Raw genomic sequence first — 24911 nt, 5'->3', positions numbered from 1 at the left:
CTGAACCTGGGGGCAGGGCTAACTCCCCAAATGACATCATGAGGGGGAAAATCTGACAAAGGCTTGTTTCAGTACACATTTTCTGAAATGCAGAGAAAGAGAGGGGGGGAGGGAATGGATTTGGACATGCCAGAGGCACATATTTTTGTTAGAAAAGCCTGAAAAGGTGATTTTTGCCCATGTCCTCTTTAAATTGAAAGACTGGCTGAGAAAAGAGTACAGATGTCAACATGCTAGATGAATAATACTTTAAAAGATGTGCATTAAGATACAATGTCAGATACAAAACGTGCCACATTTATCTATTTTGTGAACAGTTGCTTATAACACTTATGACAGTCATGTTTTGGAGTGCAGTCTACAGGGGGCGCTGGTGTGAGTCCAGAACACTTTGATCAAAGACACAAAATGTAAACAAATTACCTGATATGAACTTCCCCTCTCCTCTCTCGCTTCCTTTCTCTCCACACTAAGTTTTTACCTTTGACCTTACAACAAATGAAAAATTATACTCGATTGCAGGAAAAAGTATAGCTGATAAGTGAATGAGTATAATTTAAACAAAGGTGATGATAAGCTGGTGGAGGCACCAAAAAACTCAAGGATCGGTTCTGTGTCTGAGGTTTCCTCCTCATTCATGCCTGCTAAAGCAGCAGCAGCAGCAGCAGCTGCGCGCGCGGCAGCTTTAAGGCAATCCGGGCATTTCTTCCAGTCTGTGGATGACATCATTGATATTGTCAATGGTGTAAACTGAGAGAGGGCTGGGTGGGGGAGTTGTGAGGGGGGAGAGAGAGAGAACCGCGGACACTAAAGAGAGAGAGAGGAGCATCAGTGTCTGGTTTTGGCGTTTTTTTTCCTCAAAAAATCGTGACGTGAGAATCTTCCAGAGTCACAGGACTGGGGTCGACTCGGATCAGGTGTACATTTCGGGGTCTTCTTCGTGAGTGGGTGGGTTCGGGTCACGGATCTCCGAGGTTATGAGCCGTCCGAAGCCGCGTCGGTGCGTCGCTGTCCAGGGTCCTGAGTGAGACAGAGCCAGCGGGCGACCACGGAGCCTGACATAACCCGGTGAGGAGGAGGGGAGATGGGGGGGTGCATGTTGGCTGGTGTCTGGAGGCGTGTGTCTGTATATCATGGTGGCTTAGGTTAGACAAATAGAGTCCACATAGAGGGGTTTTTTTGGGCGGGGGGTGCGCTTTTTTTCAGAGGTTCTACCTGTATGTGGAGGGTGCGGTTATGGGAATCATCACCACGTTTGATGATCACTGAGGGATGGATGGTGTATTTGCGTACAGCACCGTCTTCTCTTTTGGTATCTGGGCCAACTGCATGAAGTATTTTCTGTGAAAATGTACCACCTCGCCTGTTTTTGCAGCCCTTTGCAGCACTAGTGGGTCCCAGTTTTATAACAGTATAGCTCTTACACTGAGAGGAGCAAAAGGTAATGTGCAGCAGTGGCTGGCTCTGCTTTATTTCCCTGCACACTGATTGTAGTTGGGGTGTATGTAGGTCTATGATGCAGCCAAGCCTGTAAAAGGGCTCAGCACAGCCAGTGTTTAGTGCAATGTCAAACTGGCTTGTAAAGCCTAACCCCTGGCAGAAAAAAGCCCCCAGTCACTTCCTGCACTAAGTCCTTACACAATTAGGCTTGGGTGAGGAAAACATGACTCATTCGAATTTCACCAGGGGGACTCCAGTCAGAAATTTGGAGTTTATGCAAATCTCTTGTACACAGGACCAGACTCCCTTGAAGTGCTTTGGGAAGAGTATGTGAGATGCTGATCCAGCTCCCCCCTGCAGCCCTGAATAAATCATGTTACACAACTCCATGCTCTGTTCTTCAATGCTCTCACTTTTTCCCCATGCACTTTATAAACACTTCATTGGCCTACATAGTTGTCCTCAGAGATAGCAGGCTTTATTATCACATCCTCTGAAGATGTAATTACTCCAGCTGAAGGAAACATGGCTGCTAGGAGCATGGTGGTCGCATTACTTTAGAACTAAATCTGGCTGCCACTGTGAGTCTTGTGACATAAAATCACTCTACAGCTGGAAGTGAGCAACATTTTCCCTCCTGGTCTCAGTGATTCCACGCAGCTGCACTACGTCACTGTTGTGGCTCTGTAATTTGCACTTCTCATTCTTTCTCATGTCTCACGTCAATTCTTCCCAAGCTCCCACTTTCATTTTCTTTCATGATACAGGCACCAGAGGGCTCATAGCTTTGGAGTTAAACTCTGCAGCTTTGCACCACTGTCCTTTTACTCTATTGATCGCCAGTGATTGATGACAGCTTTGTGTGTGTGTTTATCCCTTTAGTGAGTTAAAAAGCTCAGGAGCCATGGAGTTGAGGGTGGGGAACAAGTACCGCCTTGGGAGGAAGATTGGGAGTGGATCCTTTGGAGATATTTACCTCGGTGAGGAGAGAACTTCCCAAGACAGATCTCAGTGTGGATTGTGTTAAGAATATGTGATAAGTTGTAACTATATCTCTCTTTTGCCAGGTTCTAACATCGCTACAGGAGAGGAAGTAGCGATCAAGCTAGAATGTGTGAAAACCAAACATCCACAGCTGCACATTGAGAGCAAATTCTACAAGATGATGCAGGGTGGAGGTAAGACAAATAAAAGATAAGGGAGCTTTAAAGGTTTTTCCAGGGAGTATTAAGAGACATCTGAGGGTTTTAGCAGTTAATACTAACCTTAAAATGGCATTTCTGCTGGTGTGGAGACTATTAGAAACAACACTGGACATTACAGGACTTTTGACATGCATTCAGGGTCACTTAAAGACAATGAATGCATCTTTTACTGGAGTTACTAGAAATCTTTAGTTATTAGTCAGGAATTTTATTGATCTCAGTCTATGAAATGATCCTCCATTATTTAGGATGGGTGTTGGCATTCTCTAAAAATACACACCATGCATCACTTGATTGGGGCAAAAATTGAGGTTGAACTAAAGCTTGTAATGGCGAGTAAGCCCGTCTGAGGGCACCGCTGGACAGGAAGGAGGATTGACACAACCCCAGTCATGCTCTGGATGTCTTTGCATATTACTGAGGGCATTGGAAAATAATTTGTTGAAAAAATAACAAGCTTTATGGTGAGTAAGCACAGCCTACAGGCGGGTAGTAGGGTTGCCAAACCATTGGTGGTTTCCAGGCGTACCACCAGGGGTGAAAAGACCTGGACAAAAGAAATGCCGTCAAACTTGACCTCGAATCATCAGTGCCCTATATGGATAAAACTTATGCACATGACCATATATCCTGGCTGTACTTTAGAAAAAGATGGAGGTCAATTTTTGTGTGCATCCTTACATCCGCCAAGGAGGTTATGTGATCGGCTGGGTTTGTTTGTTTGTTTGTTAGTTAGTTTGTTAGCAACATTACTCAAAAAGTCATAGATGGATTTTGATGAAATTTTCAGGAAATGTCAGAAATGGCAAAAGGAAGAACTGATTTGATTTTGGGAGTGATCTGATCGCTGTCTGGATCCAGGAATTTTTTTAAGGATTCTTTACTATTTGGAGATAGGGCTAATGGCGGAGGTCTGCACTGTTACCACTTTACACCAGGAGATGGCAGACATGAGTAACTTCAATCCCAGCAGCATTTTTGGGTGTATTTCTATTCAAAGTTTGGAGTTCATAGAGTTTGAATGACACGCCTGGTCGAGGAGACGAGTTGGAGCATAACAGAGAGAAAGACAGTAAATTGTAGTGAGAATACTCACAATGCTGGGAGGAATAGAGGAATATTCACCCTCTGCCATTACTTCCAGTCGTCCAGTGAGACCATGGGTGAGACTGTCAGTGCATCTGTTGGCACCGGCAGGCAATGCATTTGCCATAATAGTCCACCCATAGCAAAGCCAATGCTTTGCCTCACTGTGTTTCCACCCCACCGGGGAGTGAGTAATCGGTGAATGCCGTGGTGGGGGGCACATGGGGATGGATCCAGGAATTTTTTAATGGATTCTTCACTATGGGGAGATAGGGCTAATGGTGGAGGTCTGCACACTCTGAGTGCTTTTCTAGTTTTACACACTTCCAACTCCTGCATTTATCAGGTAAATCCTAAGCTCTTATTATCAAATTAACTGAATAAGTTAAGTTCAGTTGAACTACCTTTATTCTAGCACAAAAGTTGTGAGGATATTAGGTTGAAAATTTGGTTTATTTAAGTTATCCTAAATGCTTTTTTTAACCTTAAACCTACTCAATACAAGTAAGGTAACAATTTGCATAGGCTTTTAAGAGTATACAGTACATATAAAAAATATTCACCCAATCAATCGTGGTCCATATAAATTTTACAGAAAAAATTTCTTGTTAATGTCACAGTAAAAACAGATTTCTATAAAGTAATGCCAATTAAATATACAGTATGTAATAATATGTAATAAGTGATTGCATATTTTTCACTCCCTTTAATGTGACTGAGCTCATTCATCAGAGGTCTAGCTAATTGGTGCTAGTAGTCTCACATTTAGTGAAATGGGGATTACCTGAGTGCAGTGAATGCATCTTAAGTGATTGCCCTATAAAGACCCCTCTCTGGAAGGTACAGTCACTGGTTAATCAGTATTCCTGACTACCATTACACCATGAAGACAAAAGAACACTCCAAGCAACTCAGAGAAAAAGGTTATTGAAAAGTAAAAGTCACCAGTATGGATACAAAAAAAAATCAAAGGCACTGAACATCCTCCAGAGTTCTGTTAAATCCACCATCAAGAAATGGAAGGCATATTGCACGTTTAAATCTGCCATCCTCACAAGTTGAGTGACCATGGAAAAAGGGGACTAGTGAGAGAGACCACCAAGACACCTATGACTACTCTGAAGGAGTTACAAGCTTCAGCAGCTGAGATTGGAGAGACTCTGCATACAACTGTTGCCCAGGTTCTTTACCAGTCAAAGCTTTATGGGTGAGTGGTGAAGAGAAAGCAGCTATTGAAGAAAATGGTGCAACCTGATAAAGCTTGAGCAGTTATGCAAAGAGGAATAGAGTAAAATTGCAGAGTCCAGACTGAGAATTATCCACACCCCCAGCCAAAGGTGTATCTAAATACAGGCATAAAGAGGGCGAAATGTTCCTGCAGTCACTTTTCTTACATGTTTTTGTTTAACTGAAATTAATTTGTAGAAATCTGTTTTCACTTTGACATTAAAGAGGTTGTTTCTTTGTCAAAGCCAAATTATATTGACCATGGTTGATTTATGAAATAGATTAAAGGGTAAAACATCCAAGAATGTGAATACTTTTCACTGAAAGTACATTAATCCACTTAAGTCAAAATAAAGAACTTAGAGTAACTTTAGGGCCTAACTATTTATCTAGAATATGTAGACCAGATTTTTGTCCTCTCCATTACTATCTTTTGGTTAGTTGGATCAGACATGGCACCTCTGGCAACAGTTTCATCAGCTCATTGGTACCCTGCTCCTTACTATCCTGGTATGGAGAATTCAAAGTCACATGTTTGTTTCTTTAAGTCTCATTTCAAATATCAAGGGAAAACAAAGAAGCATCTGAGAAGAGAGGACTGAAAGATTAGCATTACCTGATGTTTGATTCTTGCTGTGTACAAGTTAACTAAAATTGACCAGGAAACTTGTCATTTTAAATGAAAACAACTTAATTCATTTGTGCTTTGCAAAACAATAAAGTTGTAAAAAAAAAATTGTGGGCAGTTGTGCACAGAAAATTTGAGAAGACCGTGAAGTTATAAATGTTTACTAAAAAGAATATGTGTAAAATTGAGGATAATGTTAATCCATTCAAATTACATTGCTTTGTTAGTCAGCCCATTTTTCACCTCTATAAACATGGAGCCCCCTACACATGGCATTTCCAGCAATTAAGACTAGCACTGCTCAGCGCCACCCTTCTCTGAGGCTTCTTTCTCAAAACTACTTCTTTTTTTAATTGAGGATAACTGAGGATTCATTAATTTCTCATAATGAGAAATGCACTTAAAAAGGCACTTCCACATTCATGCTGGAAGCAGTCCCAGGATGCACATGCACTTTAGTATTGCTTCCAGTGCAAATGCAGAAGTGCCTTTTTAAGTGCATTTCTCCCTTATGAGAAATGTATTTATGAGGCGTTGTATTTAATGAACATAGTCCTCAATTTGAAAAACAAAAAGTTAGCAGACAACATGGGCAGAGCTGGTCTGTGCTCGTCATATTGTGTTATTGCTTTGGTTGAGAGCCCCTTGGTGGTGGCATTTTTTAAAGATATATTTTTGGACTTTTTTATGCCTTTATTGATAGAGGTGGACAGTGGATAGAATCAGAAATAGGGATGAGAGAGTGAGGGAAAGGACATGCGGGAAATGGTGCCAAAGGCCAGACTTGAACCCGGGCAGCCTGCGTACTTGGGGCGCGCCTTGAACCACTAGGCCTTCGGCAACCCCCTGGTGGTGGAATTTTAAATAGTGTGGATTAATTGTCCAATCATGCAGCAACACCAGTGTTCTTAGAGGGACCGGGCTTTAAATTGACACTGGATTTTAATTTTAGGTTTTTCAGTAAGAAGCTTTTTGTTAAGGGTGTCGACCATGAGTATCTAAATGTCACTCTGTAGCACTTAGATGTAGTCATGGTTTTACTTTTGGGGTTTAGGCTTTGGATGTTTTAACGCAAAATAAAAATTTTGATAACAAAATGAGACAGCTTTACAGGTCCTGTCGATAATTCACATCACAGCAGCAGAGAGACAGACTGGACAGTTATAGAACAGTAAGGATGAAATGATCATTATTTAAACCCAATCAAAGAATGAAGGTTGAAAAAGAGCAACCTAATTGAAAAACACTAGTTTTATACAACATGTAATGATAGAAAAGAAATTTGGCATGCATGATATCATTGGCATGTTATCTGTTAGCTTTTAAAGGTTTGGGGGTAAGTATGTTATGTATGGAAACATATAACAGTGTTCTAATATATATGTAACATCTGTATAATACACAGTATATCATATGACTTAACTGTGAATATATTATAGTATAAAATTTAGGACTACAGCGTGTGTGTGCAGCTGTAAAGGTCAAGTAAATTAGGTTATATAGCACATATCTTTTTAGATGGGGTGCATAAACATTTTTCTCTGGAGGCTTAATAAAGAAAACATGGTTGAAGCACAAATCCAACATACAGGAAGGTATGCTTAGGAACTGAATATGCTTAAAGAAAAAACAACCCAGAGCCAGCCTCCCATTAATGGCTAACCAGTCATTTTTAGGGATTTTAGGTGGCGTGTCGGGTTTCAGAGGGGCCTGGTCAGTCCACTGGATCCACCTGTGATCAGCATGAGAATGACGTTCTGTGCAGCAGACAGGGGAGACTTTGAGATGGACCAGATAGCGGAGTAAAAGAGCAGAGACACTGAAGGGATACTTTCCAAAAAAAGGGAAGTTTAAAACAATTTTAAGTGGTACAGTTAAATCCATTATTGCAAAAATATTCTAAAAATGAGTTCAATTTCAAATAAAACTGAAGCTATTAAGTGCTTAAATGTAAGAAATGTGTACACTCCCTAAAATGTAAATTTGTACTTGACTCTGAGTGCAACATTGTACACTTTAACCACCTCAAGGGAAAGTGGGGGTCCCCAGTCTCTGAGGCTGATGTTCTGGGAGTCAGGGTCTGAAAAGTTTGGGAAGCACTGCTTTAAATAACAAGCTCTAATAAAGAAAACATGTTTGAAAAAGTTATGCATAGATGGTTGAACTGGTCAACTTAATGTAAAGGTTAAATATTCTAATTAACTAACTAAACAAAGCTTAAAATGATGACACCATGGTATAGTTCACTAAAGGCAGGGGGGCCCACTTCCTTTAGTGAGCTAAAAATATACATGGATTAAACACCTAGCTTAAACATATTAACCTATATGGTTGGCCACTAATATAAATATAATTGAATTAATAAATTAGAATTATGGAAACATGGATGACACAGAGCTTTAAGTAATCAAAGCATGGCTCACTAGTGAGAATAAAACACAAGAACACAGTTTAAATATTTAAATCAAAGTAAGACAGTTATCCTAAAGCAGGGGTGTCCAAAGTGTGGCCAGTGGGCCAAATGCGGCCAATTTTGACTGGCCCACAACAAAGTCTAGAAATAAAGATGAAATATGGCCCACATTAGAACATAAAGCTTGTGCTATACTGTATTGTACTTCACAGTTTCACCACAAAGTATTGCTACCATGCTAATTCTGTAAACAAACATCTTGACAAAAAGAATTTACTGATGTGACTACACTGAGACAACACTTTACATGGTAAACATATTTGCAACCAAAATGAAAACATTAACTTGTTTTCTAAGTCCCTGATGGGTTACGGCAGTAAATAGCAGTACCGATAACACTCCAGGGCCATGAAATCTGACTGACATCCCCAAAAACCGGGCAATGTTCATCTATTTGCCTTTTCAGCCATTAAATTGAGCATATAATGTTAAGTCAGGCAGGCGACGAGGCCAAGAGCTGCCACAATTGAGATCTGATCTCAGCTGTTAGCTGATCTCATCAGCTAACAGCCTTCTGATTTGCTCTAAGCATGCTAGTAGCTTACCGCTCTCATGCTGCCTTATTTAAACCTATCTTGCCTGGCCACACTCTGTCACTCTCTCTGCAAGCTGCTCTCAAACCTTCCTCCACCCCAGCTCCTCCTTCATTCTACTTCTGACTTAATCGGTGTTGTTCAGTTGTCACTGATGCCTGCTCTGTTCTGGGGATTTTGCTGCTTCTCTCTCTACCTTAGGCTTTCCTTATAGAAAGAGCAGGAGCGTGTGCTGTTCCTGCTTGATGCTTTCCACATAGGCTCGTGGAAAGGCAGGGGAACCCGAGAACAGCCACACCTCCAAACATGAATAAAATCAATAATTGCAAAATGATAACTGGCAATAAAGAAATATTATAGCCATAAATCAACTGTGTTTCTTCAGTGGTCCTGACTGAACTAGCCATTTTGGCATACTCAATCACTGAGCACCTCTTATTTCACATTATACTGGTTTTACAAACTTTCATATACCTCGCTTTGTGGGTGTTAAAGTAGGTCAAAAAATAGCAAACACAGTCTTCTCTTTTATCCCTGTGTTATTCTGAACAACTGTTCGCTAATTCCTGATTCTCCCTCTTTGCCCCCAACAGTGGGAATTCCATCCATTAAATGGTGTGGAGCAGAAGGCGACTACAATGTCATGGTTATGGAGCTGCTTGGCCCAAGTCTGGAGGACCTGTTCAACTTCTGCTCTCGCAAGTTCAGCCTGAAAACTGTCCTGCTGCTGGCCGACCAAATGGTGAGAATAATCAAAGTTTTCCAGCAGAGCTTAACATAAAACAGAATAGTGTATTAAAGGCACTATAGGGTGTTTTACATGGTTATGAAACAGACTGAATAAATACTGATGTCTCACATGACCGTCAACATAAACTATGGTTCTGAATGCCTGAATTGGTCGCTCTGGGAAAGGTGTCAGACTGAACAGCAATCTTTCACAAAAGTAATTCTCAAAAAGCTGTAATTTCAGCAGTACAAAGAACACAGGATCAGATTTGTTTAGAAAGAAAGAGCTTCTGATTCATCCACAGTGGGCGCCAAAATCAACACACACAATATAGACAAAAGCGTTTGGCTGCCTGACCATTAAACCAACAGTGAGTGTAATAATATTGCATTCAAATACATATACTTTAACACAGAGTTGGCCCCCCATTTATCAGCTATAGCAACTTCATTACAGTTCAGTTTTAATCGGGTTAGCTTTTAACTCAAAAACAGTGACTAGTTTCATACAAGCCCATGGGATTGTGTTTGTTGTAAAGTCCGAGTTGGCGTCTTCTCATTCTCTCAGTGGCAGCTCCTGCTACCTGGGTCTTGTGACATCATTTAAAGGTGGCCTTATACCAAGCGGCAACCTCCAGTCTTGAAAAATGAAGCCAATGTGGAAGTGGAAAAAATGGCAATACGGCAGGTGTCCACTTGAGGCTGGCTGCAGAAATACTGGAAGTCACATACACAATACCTGTTAAAAAGCCGTTTTTTACACTAGAAATAAACTGGTTCAAAAAAAGAAATGTGTCTCATTAGCTAATGTCTTCATGTCCTCTCACCGTAGGGGGGTGAATATTTTTTTTGTACCACAGTCGTGTCGATTATATTAAGGAAAAACCTCACTGTGCACTGATTGGCACGTCTCATTTGATTGATAGGCAGATGCTACCTATCTGTCAACCAGAAGGATAGCTAGCTTAGCTGACAGGAAGTTTAGCTCGGTGGGCGGGATCCAAAGTTCGGTTAAGACAGTGATTTCAATATGGAGGCTGCCCCAGATTAGTTTCAAAAGCTGTTTGAGTCCTCCTATAGAGTGGTGTAGTAATAAGTCCTAAAACGCGGAAGTAAGTTAGCATTTTAGCCCTTCCGGTTCCCTTGTCTGAAAGTCTATGGGAATATTGAACGCGTTTTCAGTTAAATGCCTGAAATAAGGTCTGTGGTGAACACAAGCTCAGGAGAGTTTAACGCTTCATCCTACGACATAAAATACTTTTGAAACGTGCCCCACCTTTGAATTGTGTATTTTTTCACGTCTTAATAAAGACGGTTGCTAAAAGATAGCTAACAAGGACTACATACGTCATCATCCGAAGCGCGGCAACTGAGCTGTTCAGTTGTATCCGCGTGTGATGACGTAAATTCAGTCGACCGTGTTGTAGTTCAATATAGCATGACGTTAGCTTTTTACTTTCAACAGTTAGATTAATGAACCAGATACAATTCTTATATTATCAGTTTATGAAGATTATCTTTATGAACAAAACGTGTAAGCTTTATAAACTTTTATTGAACACAGAGCTTATTTTCAGCAATAATCCAAAAACCCACTGAAAAATCCCATAGGCTCGAAGACGAGGGAACCCATGCTTCGCGAACTTCCGGGTTTGCCTACAAAATTACATCACGACTGCACCACTGTATTGTAATCAAACAGCTGATGTTATACAGGCTTTGTCTGCTTTGAGATCAGGACTTTCCCATCATTGTCTTGAAACTATTTCTTCACCACTTTGGCCGTACGTTTTGGGTTGTTGTCCTCTTAATAAGTCCAACCTTTCCCCCAGGTCCAGATTCTCAGCTGACTGCTTGATGTTTTCTTTGAGAATCTGCTCTTTCTTCATGATGCCTTCCACTTAAACTAAGTTGCCGGTAACACATGCTGAAAGGCACCCCCTGAACATCAGGCTGCCGCCCCTGTGCTTCACGGCAGTGTTGCAAGGCACTCTGGGGTGCCTTGAGCCAAGTCTTGGTGTGCTGTGGGAATATGTTCAACCATAAGTAATTACTACATCTATACAATAATATAAGTTGAGTCAGGGCCACTTTGTCAAGAAACAAACATGATGTGTGGTTTAAACAGTTTTTCTTTATTAGCAGTTATGACACTGATAAAGTCAGAGGCAGAATAAAGGAGGAGCTGGGGTGGAGGAGGGCTGTAAAAAGAGGCTAGAGCGTAGCAAGGCAAGAGCAGTTCAAATATGGCAGCATGACTGTGATTTGCCAATAGTGTGCTTAGAATGAATTAGCTTGATTGCCGTCAGCCTTTAAATTTTGGCTTGATCTTAGGTGTGTCTTTGGCAAGAAAAGATTGAAAACCGCTGCTTTATGGAAAGGATGGTGTTCTTTGGTTTATAGGCCTAATATTTCTTTTCGCCACATCTCTGTGCCCATAAAGCTCAATCTTTGTTTCATCAGACCAAAGAACAGATAAACAGAAGCTTTCATCTTTGTCTCTGTGAGCCTTAGCATAGGCTAGGCAGGCTTTCACATGCCTTGGTAGGAGAGGAATCTTTCTTGGTCGGCGTCGGAGGCTACTTTGATGTTTATGAACTGGTTTAAGAACTCCTCAAAGTATCATGGCGGCACCATTTCAATAGTCCTGACTATTGGAAACGTATGCATTAAATAAAGCCGTGTCACTACAATAAAAGGCCACATTTATTCCGAATCCCACCTTTACTTGCACGTGATACACTTGAGTCAACCTCAGACTGGGAAGTCACACAGATTTCAATAAATGGATGTAGCTATTTTTAGACTGGAACTAAATGGATCATTTGAAATCGGAGAATAATTCTCATCTAAACCTCTGAAGCTTGTTTCCTGGCTCCAGATGAAGCTTATCCCCTCACTATCTTCAACCATTCAGCTCCTCCATAAAAGTCAGTCCAAATCTAGGACATGGAAGCTCCGCTAGAAGGCCTAATCCTCGTCTTAGGGGTCAGTCTGTGCTGTCTTTTATGAGTCTCTTTAATCCCTCATTTGTCATTCTTAAGTCTACAACTGGCACATTTGTTCTTTTTGTCCCATTTTTTTCTGTGCTACTTCAACCTCTTTTTTCTAATAACTTTCTCTGGTGTCTCCTGTCCCTTCTCTAAAGAGGCAGTAACCAAGACTTTAACTAGACCATAACATAAAAAAACTCTAAAGACTGGATATACAGGGAGGATTTACTGAGAATTAACTTTTATTTACCTCAGCAGCCAGTCTTTGGGGTCTGTAAAACTCAGTTTCTGCACCGGATGGAACACTTTAGAATCACTTAAACTGTAAAACTCCCATTATTGCAACCTCATGAATCAAAATCACTACAAGCAAAAGGCCATTAGGTCAGAAACAAGTTCTTACTAATCCAATAGCCTAAAGAAAGATGATATCCATAGTGGTGTTTTTCTACTGTGCTATCCCATAACCTGGGTATTTCTAAGCCAAACAGACAGGATCAGTCCTTAGGATATATGCACTCCTCTTCAGTAAATTCAGGGACATTTGACATGCTGTAGTTATGGCTGTAATACATTTATGTATATGCAGAAAAACCCAAATATTTAATTCCTTCCACAACACCTAAATAACATATGATGATGTTTTTAAAACATACATTTTCTGTTGTTATGTGGAGAGCTTAAATCGTGGAGTGCACTTTAAAGGTACAATATGTAGATTTCTTTTCCACGGAATTCAATGTTTCATTTACAGCAGTGGTTCTAAACCTTTTTGTCCTTAGGGCCCCCCCTACTCATATCTATTCTCCACTTGGAAAAAATAAAATATCAATTTTAATTGTTTTTATTGACAAAATCCCAGCATAAGTGGCCTATATACACTTGTTCTTGACAAAAGATATATGTATAAACTATCCATTATTATGACGGTTTATAAAGGCAACTCTAGAGAAAAAATAAAAGTGAAGTGGATCTGAACATTTCAAGAAAAAAAAAATCAAAATTCATAAGCTTATAAAGTTGTTGATTATGGGGGGGTGAATAACTTTAATGTTGCTAATATAAGAAAACCAAAATGTAGAATTTCTAAGACTATGAAGTCAAACCACTTTTTATCTACATTTTTTCTTCACACTACTGTAAATTAACAATTTTACAAACTTGACGTTTTTGATTTTCTAGTGTCCATATTTCCAACTTTTTAATTTCTGAAATTCTGAGCATTTTTTGTAAATATACAAATGTTTAATCTCCAAAATGTGTTTTTTTCCCTTTTTGCACAAATTAGAGGTTTCACTTTATGTTTTTCGTCTCTTAGGTTGCCCCTGTTACATTTTGTTTCTAATCGTGGTTTTGAAAAGAATATATACAGTGCTTAACAAATTTATTAGACCACTAACCGATGTAAGGTTTATTCCTCAGCTGACATAAATTAATCGTTTATATGTTTCTGTAATGGGTTATACATCAGTATGTAGAAGCTCTTTAACCAAAATGATATTTTTAAAGATAAAATATAATTATTTTTGTTGTTCATTAATTTTTTAATTTACTGTTTTTCAAAAATAAAATAGTAAAACCAATTATTATTTCTTGGTTAAGTCAAAGTCTGAATTTGAATCCTATTAAACAAATTTTAGGATTTAGTAGCTTCAAAGATTGATCACACAAAAGTTTAATCTAAAGCAGGTCTGTGGGAACAGCTAGAAACTATTTTGAACTCAGAAAGAAAAGAAACTGTGGAAAAAACATAAAAACAATGGCAGCAAGAATGCAGGATGTTATCAAGGCCAAAGGAGGCCATAAAAGTTTTGTGGTTATTTTGTGTGAAAAAGGACTATTAAGTGTTTCAGTTTGTTATTTACCAAAGAAAATACAATAACATTTTTAGTTTAAACAAGTTATTCGAAGATTTCTAAAATATTCATGTTTTGTTATTTTTATGACAGGTGGTCTAATAAATTAGGTAGTGTACAGATGCAAGAAAAAGTATGTGAACCCTTTGGGATTTCTTGGATTTCTGCATAAATTGGTTGTAAAATTTGCTCTGATCATCTAAGTCACAACAATAGACAAACACAGTCTTCTTAAACTAATACCGCACAAAAAATGATATGTTTTCATGTTTTTATTGAACAAAACATGTAAACATTCACAGTGCAGGGTGGAAAAAGTATGTGAACCCCTAGGATAATAACTGGTTGACCCTCCTTTGGCAGCAATTACCTCAACCAAACATTTCCTGTAGTTGCAGATCAGACCTGCACAACAGTCAGGAGGAATTTTGGACCATTCCTCTTTACAAAACTGTTTCAGTTCAGCAATATTCTTGGGATGTCTGGTGTGAATCGCTCTCTTGAGGTCATGCCACAGCATCTCAATCAGGTTGAGGTCAGGACTCTGACTGGGCCACTCCAGAAGGCGTATTTTCTTCTGTTGAAGCCATTCTGTTGTTGATTTACTTCTATGCTTTGGGTCGTTGTCCTGTTGCATCACCCATCCTCTGTTGAGCTTCAGTTGGCAGACAGATGGTCTTAAGTTTTCTTGCAAAATGTCTTGATAAACTTGGGAATTCATTTTTCCGTCAATGACAGCACTCCGTCCAGGCCCTGAGGCAGCAAAGCAGCCCCAAACCATGATGGCCCCGCTACCATATTTCACAGTTGGGATGAGGTTTTGATGTTGGTGTGCTGTGCCTTTTTTTCTCCACACATAGCATTGTGTGTTCCTTCCAAACAACTCAATTTTGGTTTCATCTGTCCACAGAATATTTTGCCAGTAGTGCTGTGGAACATTCAGGTGCTCTTTTGCAAGCTTCAAACGTGCAGCAATGGTTTTTTTTGGACAGCAGTGGCTTCCTCCGTGGTGTCCTCCCATGAACTCCATTCTTATTTAATGTTTTACTTATTGCAGATTTGTCAACACAAATGTTAGCATGTGCCAGAGACTTCTGTCAGTCTTTAGCTGACACTCTAGGATTCTTCTTCACCTCATTAAGCATTCTGAGCTGTGCTCTTGCAGTCATCTTTACAGGACGACCACGCCTAGGGAGAGTAGCAACAGTGCTGAACCTTCTCCATTTGTAGACAATCTGTCTTACTGTGGACACATGAACATCAAGACTTGTAGAGATACTTTTGTAACCCTTTCCAGCTTCTTGGAAGTCAACAACTCTTGATGGTAGGTCCTCTGAGAGCTCTTTTGTGCCAGGCATAGTTCACATCCGGCAATGCTCCTTGAGAACAGCAAATTCAAAACTGGTGTGTGTTTTTATAGGGCAACACATCCAATCTCATCACATTGATTGGACTCCAGATTGGCTGACTCCTGGCTCCAATTAGCTTTTGAAGAAGTCATTTGCCTTGGGGTTCACATACTTTTTTCCACCCTGCACTGTGAATGTTTACATGTTTTGTTCAATAGAAACATGAAAACATATCATTTTTTTGTGCTGTAATAGTTTAAGCAGACTGTGTTTGTCTATTGTTGTGACTTAGATGAAGATCAGAACACATTTTATGACCAATTTATGCAGAAATTCAAGAAATCCCAAAGGGTTCACTTACTTTTTCTTGCAGCTGTACGTACATCCATTTTTACAACACCAGAGCAGACAGGGTCCCACACCCCCTGAGATCTATGGCGCCCCCTCCCAGGGTGCCCTGACACCAGGTTGGGAACTACTGATTTACATCACCTCTAATATTTCCAACAGTTTTTAAATCTTTAAAGCATTCGAAGCTTTGCTTTAGTTGTAAGGGGCGATTCTTATCAAGGCAGCAGAGCCACACTGGATGTTGGCTGGACGTGTGAAAGGCTGCTTCATAAGGAAGCATGAGCTGCTACTGGAAGCTGCTGTTCTGTTGCTTCATATTATATTATCTACATTCATTCATGTTTTGTGCTGCTTACTTGTAATAAACAAAAATTCTCTGCAGCTCATCCCTACGTGTCATCTTTAGTTAATGTTTTGATTACAACCTCCCTGGCAGCAGAATTTACTCACTGTGCATTCAAGGCAACAAAGGTTAATACTGTCTAATTCAATTTTGTGGTTCAAGCCAGGTTAAAATCCTAAAACTACTTTCTCAGCGTTTTCACCTTAAATGAGGCAAGACCTCCTTAATAACTTAATCTTTTAAGGGCATCAACATTGAACGCTCCATACTTTCACTTGAACTCTATTTTCTCTGTCTCCCCTCCAGATCAGCAGGATTGAATACATCCACTCCAAGAACTTCATCCACAGAGACGTGAAGCCTGACAACTTCCTGATGGGGCTGGGAAAGAAGGGCAACCTGGTTTACATTATCGACTTTGGCCTGGCCAAGAAATACCGAGACGCCCGAACACACCAGCACATCCCCTACCGTGAGAATAAGAACCTCACCGGGACCGCCCGCTACGCCTCCATCAACACCCATCTGGGCATCGGTAAGACAACACTCACACAGGCTGGCCTAGATACCTGCGAGGGTGTGAATGTGTGCTTCTCTAACCCCACTGTGGATTATGTGACTGTCAGTGCAGTATGTTGAAATATGCATGTTTATTGATCTAGAGTCAGAGTTGCACACTCCTTCCTTTCCTCATTGTCTCCTCTTTTACCTTTTCTTCCTCTTCTCCCCTCTAACTTTTCACTCTCTTTTCACTCTCTCACAGAGCAGTCAAGACGAGATGACCTGGAGTCTCTGGGCTACGTTCTCATGTACTTCAACCTGGGCTCTCTGCCCTGGCAGGGGCTCAAGGCTGCCACCAAGAGGCAGAAGTATGAACGCATCAGTGAGAAGAAGATGTCCACCCCTATAGAGGTGCTCTGCAAAGGTTATCCCTGTGAGTAAAGAATAATGACTACATTAATGGTCAGAGAAAGAGCATCCTAGCAATATTTCTGCCACATTTTATCTTTTAAAGCCTCACCAAGTCCTCTTCTCTTCCTCTTTTGTGATTCCCAGCTGAGTTCTCCACCTACTTGAATTTGTGTCGCTCGCTGAGGTTTGATGACAAACCAGACTACTCGTACCTGAGGCAGCTCTTCAGGAACCTTTTCCACAGACAGGGCTTCTCCTATGACTACGTCTTTGACTGGAATATGCTGAAGTTTGTGAGTGGATCACTACAGATAAACTCAAGTTCCAAAAAAGTTGGGATATTGTGCAATGATGTGATTTTAAACAGATTACAGTGACTTGCAAATACTTTTCAAACTTTTTTCAAGTGAATATGGCTCAAATACAGGATATTAATTGTTCAGACTGATAAACTTTGTTTTTGATATTCACACATTCTTAATTTGATGCTTAAAACGTGTGTCTAAAAGGTTGGGAGCCCGCAGATGGCCTAGTGGTCTAAGGTGCTACCCATGTCCACGGGCAGCCTGTGTCCCTTTACTGCATGCCCCCACCTGTTTTCAACTCAATCCACCGTCCTCCTCTATCAAATAAAGGCACAAAAAACCCAAAAATAAATCTTTAAAAAGAAAAACAAAGGTTGATTGGTAACAGGTGAGGATGTAACGGTATCAAAATCTCACAGCGCAATAATAACTCAGTAACAAGTTAATAATCAGGTATCAAAAATAATAAAACAAGTGAAGATTTGGGGAAAAAAGTGACGTCAGCATTTATCAAACAACAATTGCACTTTAAATATATAAAATTTGGCATACTGGGAAACTGAAATGCTTCCATATATTAGATTTAAAAGTTGCTGGAGCCTACACAATCTAAAAAAATGTGTCCCTCGCTTCTTGTAGCATCCACCATTTTGCACTGGTAGATCAAGCCAGTAGTGGAGCGCAGAGGATGATGGGTATGCCAGGGCCAATGTTAACTTTCCCTCTTCCCTTTCCCATCCAGAGGCGCCCCCCTCGTCTCTGGACCTGAGCTCATCTGAGGTAGACTGACCAAAAGTTGATGATGTGCTGTGGTCTGGCAAGTCCACATTTCACACTGTTTTTTAAATACTGACCATGCAGTCCTCCAGGCTAAAGAGGAAAAGGATAAACCAGATTGTTTTCAACATAAAGTTCAAAAACCAGCAGTTGTGATGGTGAGAGGGTGTATTGGTGCCCGTTGCATGGGTAACAAGCACATCTTTGAAAACACTATTAGTGCTGAGAGATATACGAGCTTTGAGCAACATGCTTATATGCAGATAATTTCTTTTTCAGGGTCGTCCTTGGTTATGTCAGCGAAACCACATTCTGCACAAGTCACAACACCATGGCTTCATGGTTAAAAAATGCTAGACTGGCCTGAAAGCAGTCCAGATCTGTCTCCGTTTGAAAGCACAAAATATGACAACAGAAACCCTGCACTGTTGAGCAACTTGAGATGAATATCAAACAAGAAATGAAAGATTTCCACTTTCTATACTTCAGTATTAAGTATTCTTTAAATCCCCAGATACTTACAGGGTGTTGTTGGAAGAAAAAACTGATATAATACAGTAGTAAACATGCACTTGTCCCAACTTTTTTGGATCATGTTTGATATGTTGGATTCAAATGTGAGTATTTTTATTTTAAAACATTTATAACTTTGACAATAAAGCATCTTGTCTTTGTTGCTGTATTTAGTTAAATCTCTGTATTCTGTTTTGTTCATATTTTATATTGTCCCAACTTTTTTGAAATTGGGTTTTGCATTCCAATACATTCTCTATTGCCATCAAAGTCAGCATGTAAAGCAGCCCACATCTGCACTGTCCCTCTGTGTTTCAGGGTGCCAGCAGAAACACAGAAGACAGCGAGAGGGAGAGGAGGGAGGGAAAGGACGGAGAGGAGCGGGCAGGAGGAGGCCAGAGAGGAGCCGGTGGTCGGGCTTTGCCGCCTGGTCCGAACCCTTCAGGAGCCAACAGAGTCAGGAATGAAGCTGATGCCACCCCATCAAACCCGGCCACACGTGGGGTCCAGCAGTCAGGTCAGGATTTTTAATTTTGAGCTTGCTGACATCTGAAAGTCATTGGGTCATTTTAATTTCTGCCGACATCTCAATCTGTTTTCAGGTAACCGGTCCCCTCAGGCAGGCAGAGCAGAGCGAGCTGAGAGAGAGAGGAAAGTGGCCATGAGGCTCCACCGCGGGGCCCCTGCCAATGTCTCCTCCTCTGACCTCACTGCACGCCTCGACCAGTCACGTATCACCGCATCACAGGTAGAAAAATAATGGCCTTAAAGGGGAAATGAGACAAACAACCTCTATTATCACCACTGACACATGCAGATTACATCCTTTGGAATTAATGCTAAATAAAAGTTATGGTTAAAGAGGGCAGGGCATCTTAGAGCTACAAGTGAAAAAGTTTATGTGTTTCCTGAATCATTTCCAGTCATGCTTATTCATATTTGTCAGATTATTTAGGAGATGGTTAAGTTTGAAATTTGGCACCGTAATTATGGTTCTCAGAGGATTTATCCTACTGAATTAGCTTTTTGATGTTGTGGTGAGTCCATGTTTTTACAATTCTATAAGTTGTGTGATGTCACTAGATGGATTTCTATTATTTTTTGCTGGATATTCAAGGTTTCCAGAAAAGACTCTGTACCAAAAAATGGCCTTGTCTTTCCTGTAGTGCAAAGTAATTCAACTAATGACAATATTATAAGCATGATTGGTGCTTTATGTTTGTTTGAAATGAGCAAGTTCACTGCATTGCATTGATTTTTAGCCCACATGTGGCATTTATTTGGCACCTTTGGCTGATATAAGGCATGGTAAACTGTATGACGGCTAAATCGTAACCACATTACTTTTCCATACCTTCAAACTGGGTAGAATTTTTCTCACTATATGTGTAAAATCACTTGGCTGTCTGACCATTACACCAACAGAGACTATAATGTGCTTTAATATTGAGTCATTTCCCCCTTTGCGGCTATAATGGCCTCCACTCTTCCTGGAAGCATTTCACAAGATTGTGGAGTATTTTTGTGGGGATTTGTGCCCATTCATTCTGTAGAGCATTTATAAGGTCAGGCACTGATGTGAATTCTGTTCTAGTTTACCCTTAAGGTGATCGATCGGGGCTCTATCGGGCCAGTCAAGTTTTTCCCTACCAAACTCATCAAACCATGTATTTATAGTCCTTGCTTTGTGCTCTGGGGCCAAGGCATGTTGGAATAGGAAAAGGGCCATTTCCAAACTGTTGCAACACAGTTGGAAGCATTTCATTCTCCAAAATGTCTTGGTATGCTGAAGTATTAAGATTGCCCTTCACCTCTTATACCACAATTGTTTCAATTATATTTGGGAAAAACCTCACTGTGCACTGATTGGCACGTCTCATTTGATTGACAGATAGCTTGACAGGCAGATACTACCTCCAGAAGGCCGACTTCAGTGCTAGCTTAGTTGACAGGAAGTTGAGCTCAGTGGGCTCGTTTGTTGTTAGGTTGATCCAAAGTTCTGTTGAGACAGCGATTTCAATACGGAGGCCGCCACAGATTGGCTTTAAAAGCTGTTTGAGTCCACCTATTGTAATCAAACGGCTGACATCACACAGGCTTTGTCCAATTCGTTCTACAGTCTATGGCTCATACCAAGCCAAAGCCAAGGGTTAGCACGCTAATATGCTACAAATGAAGGTGAGGGTGGTAACCTGCATTGTATAGCCTTTAATACTTGACCTTTGACACATTCTTGCCTATGTACAGTCTCACTATAGCCCTTTAGATGTTACACTTCCAAAGAAATGAAATCAAAGGAAAATAAGGGAGGAGGGGGAAGCAGATCATCATGCCCCATCAGGCAGGGGTGTTACCACACTTTTGAATGGCAACACCCAGACCAGCACAAGAAACTCAGCTGGCCTAAAGGCAAACTGTCAATATCACATCAGAATTTGATTAGCCCCAGTAGTAACACCCAGCTTCAGTTCAGGGCTTGCAACGCAACGGCCGCTGGCCCCGGCAGAGGAAAGGAGCTGTGATGCGTTTAGGAGGTAGGAAATTTCTATTCAGCGCCACAAAATATAACCATCCATTTTCTGGATAGAGTTGCTAGCAGTGCTAGCCCTGCTGCCCCTCACTGCACACAGTGAATATTTATGCAGTCTCTTATTTTATCTTACATATTTTAATTTTATTTAATTGGCATTGCTTTTAAGAAATCTGATTTCATGTTGACATTAGGAGTTTTTTTTTTTTTTTACTTTATTGTCAAAAAAGGCAAATTTTATTGACAATGACATCAATAACAGAGAAAAGCATCCAAGGGGGAAAATACTTTTATAGGCCCTGTAGCTGGGAAGTCGCAAGAAACTTCTGAAACCATGCCCAATAGTGGATTAGGATTGACAGAATATAAAACATGATCTTTCACCATCAAAGTGTTAACCTAAAACTGCAGCAGATATCACTCGCTTTTTTCCTAACGTAGCAATAATTGCTATATTGGGAATAAAACAGTTTCTTTTTACATTGGACAATGGACTGTCTGTTATTCCTTCCCTTGATGTTAATTATTCATGATGCAAACTTGACAATATTGTTGCAGGAGAGATGCTCAAACATAATCTACTTGTAATTACCACCAACACGATATTAATGTGAAGAGTTTTGTTACTGTGCAGTTTCAGTCTGACATGATACAAGCACAGAAAAGACTAATCCTTGAAGGCAGGCTCCTCGTGTCCTAAAGCCTCTTTTAATTCGTAATTAGACTCTCTCTACTGCTTTTTCATTTATTGGGAATCATGTCTGCAGTAATGACTGCAGCCTGTCTAAATATCCAGACACCTTAGGCTGTGTCTTTACATCAGTATTCTAACATTCCTACTTGCACTTTAGAAAGTGTGGTGGAAGAGATGCTTTCAGTCTGAATACATGCAATCTAAATATACACAGTACTGCCTGAATTTACATAAATTAAAAATGATGTGGACTAAGCAAAGACATTTGCATATTATCCTTTTGTTGTAGTGAGTTCAGGTCTATTCAGTAGCTCCCACAGAGTGAATAAAACCCCTGTTGTGGTTTTCTGATTTGTTCACTCTTGTGATATAAACCTGTTCATCCTGCTCCCACATACCTGAGTCAGTTTAAATGTGCCTATTCTCTTTGGTTCTACCTATTGTGGGTTTTTCCTGCTAGCAGATCACAAAGAGCTCTCAGCAAATGCTCAGCAGGTGTCTGTCTTCTGTCTTTGATGTCTTTTAAGCTTCTCATCTTTGCCTCCTCTCAGGTCAGTGTGCCGTTTGAACACCTGGCAAAGTGAAGTCCTGGTGGCTGGCCTGCAGGTCAGTGACAGGTATGGACATGTTAGACACACATGAACACTCACACTCACACAACAAGCTTCAACAACTACTTATTTCTTTTGTTCTTGAACGCCCCCAACCCCAAACCCACCATCACACCATACACACCTGGAAAATGTAAAAGAGCACCAATATGTTGAAGAAACAGTCGACAAATCATCATTAATAACTCTATAGTACTAGCAATGCTGATTATCGAGAAAGTCTAAAAGGTGCAGTTATAATGTAACAGCTAGAGAGGAGGCCTTTCATAGTCTTGCTGGAAAAGAAATCTTCTCCCAAGCTGTAGGCCTCTTGCAGAATGAAAAATTCATTTTACCCTCTTGGGCTAGGGTTTGCATCCCCACAACATGATGCTGCCACCACCACTGTGCTTCACAGATGGTGTGTTTGTGGTGGTTTTGTGGTTTGTGTGCAGTGTGCGATGTTCGCCAAACAAAGCTTCTTGTCTGAAGGCCAAAAAAAACCCCACCATTTTGGTCTCATCAGACGAAATAACTTTTCTTTCACTCGCCCATGGAGTCACCCTCGTGCCTTTTGGCAAACTCCTGTCAAGATTAATGAGATTTTTCAGCAGTGGCTTTCTCCTTGCCACTCTGCCGTAAAGCTTTGACTGGTGAAGAACAACGGTTGTATGCAGAAGCTTGTAACTCCTTCATAAGTATCTTAGTGTCCTCTCTCACTAGTCTCCTTGCACGATCACTAATTTATATCTATTGACACAATTTTATTGTCATGATATTGGTATAGGCAGATATTCACTTATGTCATTATTGGCATGAGCTGATGTGTTTTCTGCTAATATTAATATTGAAAATATTTGCAATATTAACCCTCTTTTAATTGACTCAGAAACTGACTTCTCTCTCCCTTGTTTTGGTTCTTGTGGTCCAGCAGCTGCAGGGTATCAAATACCCCTTACTTTTCAAATGAATGAATGAAAACATGAATGAGTGAAGGAGGACAAGCAGAGCAGGAGGAGGCGATGCAGGCCCTTGAAGCGGGAAACGAGACCATTATGTTTCCGTGTGAACACTGGTGACCAGAAACTGAGGAGATGTTAGAAACCAGCGGGACAAACAAACTCTTATCTGGAACTGGTTCGTACGACTTTTTGGGGGGGTGATAAAAGTGGGTGAAACATCACAAAGACCCCGCCCATTCTTCATTCATAGTCACCTGTCTATCAACTCAGAGGTTCAACTTGCAAAAAAAAAACAACAACAAAAAAAAGAGGAAAAAAATGCACAAAATGGACTCAGTTTCAGTTCTTCTGTGGTTTACACCTGTGATTTAAGAATAAGAAAAAGTCAACTATCAATCTGCTAAAGTTTGAGAGCTTCATCTGCTGCTTATGGTGTTCTTGATTCTATATAAATATGTAAACAACTATGGAGACGAACACATAACTAAAGAGTTTTCAGACTTGTAATAGAAGAGGAGAATCAGTGAATGGATGTGGGAGAGTCTGTGGATGGGAGTGAGGCTGCTTTTCGTCAGTAAATGTCCACGTCTGTGTGTTATTGTCCTAAGTGTTCGTATTGCTGTTAGCTTTGCTTTAGAGAGTCTGAGGAAAGAAGGGACCAAGGATCAGCGAGGGAAAGTGTTCATCAATTATCCATAAATCACAGCAAACAATAAGTCTAAAAGAACTTCCTGTCCTTGGCACACTTGTAACTCTCACCTGTGAGAGACTGACATGCTCACTGAAGAAGAGGAGGAAGACTGCGATGAGTCAAGGACAGAATACAAGAGAGAGCCATGTGGATTGTATGATATGATAAAGCCTTATAGTCCAGCTTGTAACTCCAGGTATGAAAAGACTTGAGAAAGTTATAAGATCTTGGTGATAAACAAGTCTGGTGTTACTTATTTTTGTTTTATGTCTTTTTTGTTAGCTTTTTTTTTATTTTATAAAACATGTAAAAATGTGTAGATACCTACAGTATGGCCAGAATGTGAAATATTGTGTAAAGATGGAGCAGGAGAGAAGTGTACTGTTTACTTCCTGATTGCCTGGGGGCAAAAGTGAAGAAGGAAAACTTTTACCAGTTACCTTTAGAGTCAGCCACATGTGTGTTTTTCATTTCTACAGTGGCAGGCAATGACAGAGAGGTTTTTCAAAAAAAATGAAAGAGAGTTTTGACCCCAGGTCTGTCAGGAAGAACAGGCAACAAGACAGTCCTGTGCATTTCTTTACCATGCTTCAACTTTATTACTATAATAATTGTGTATATTTTCTGAATCAATAAAAAATATACACACGTATACTGGGTTCATTTTGTATAATTCCATTAGTTCTGAAATCTTATATTCTCTTAACTGTAATTTAGAAATTGC

The 24911-nt window shown here is 40.3% G+C and overlaps 1 protein-coding gene across 3 annotated transcripts; it reads left to right on the top strand.

The window, feature by feature from the left end:
• The first annotated feature begins 852 nt into the window (after positions 1-852).
• Positions 853-24745, top strand: csnk1e (casein kinase 1, epsilon). 3 transcript variants are annotated; one of them, XM_041815600.1, is made up of 11 exons: positions 853-1068; positions 2323-2420; positions 2508-2618; positions 9186-9334; positions 16520-16748; positions 16977-17147; positions 17270-17418; positions 19039-19237; positions 19323-19468; positions 22496-22550; positions 23466-24745. In XM_041815600.1, the coding sequence occupies exons 2-10, from the start codon at positions 2345-2347 to the stop codon at positions 22526-22528; spliced, it is 1263 nt and encodes a 420-aa protein (XP_041671534.1). In that variant the 5' UTR covers positions 853-1068; positions 2323-2344; the 3' UTR covers positions 22529-22550; positions 23466-24745. The 3 variants fall into 3 exon arrangements, with proteins under 3 accessions (XP_041671534.1, XP_041671533.1, XP_041671532.1); XM_041815599.1 differs by having other exon boundaries at positions 22496-22561; positions 23469-24745; XM_041815598.1 differs by having other exon boundaries at positions 22496-22561.
• Positions 24746-24911: the final 166 nt, after the last annotated feature.

This window comes from Cheilinus undulatus, linkage group 20 (assembly GCF_018320785.1).
Source record: "Cheilinus undulatus linkage group 20, ASM1832078v1, whole genome shotgun sequence".
NCBI lineage: Eukaryota > Metazoa > Chordata > Actinopteri > Labriformes > Labridae > Cheilinus > Cheilinus undulatus.
Note: the sequence above shows the minus strand (reverse complement) of the source record. Positions and strands in the feature narration are given on the sequence as shown.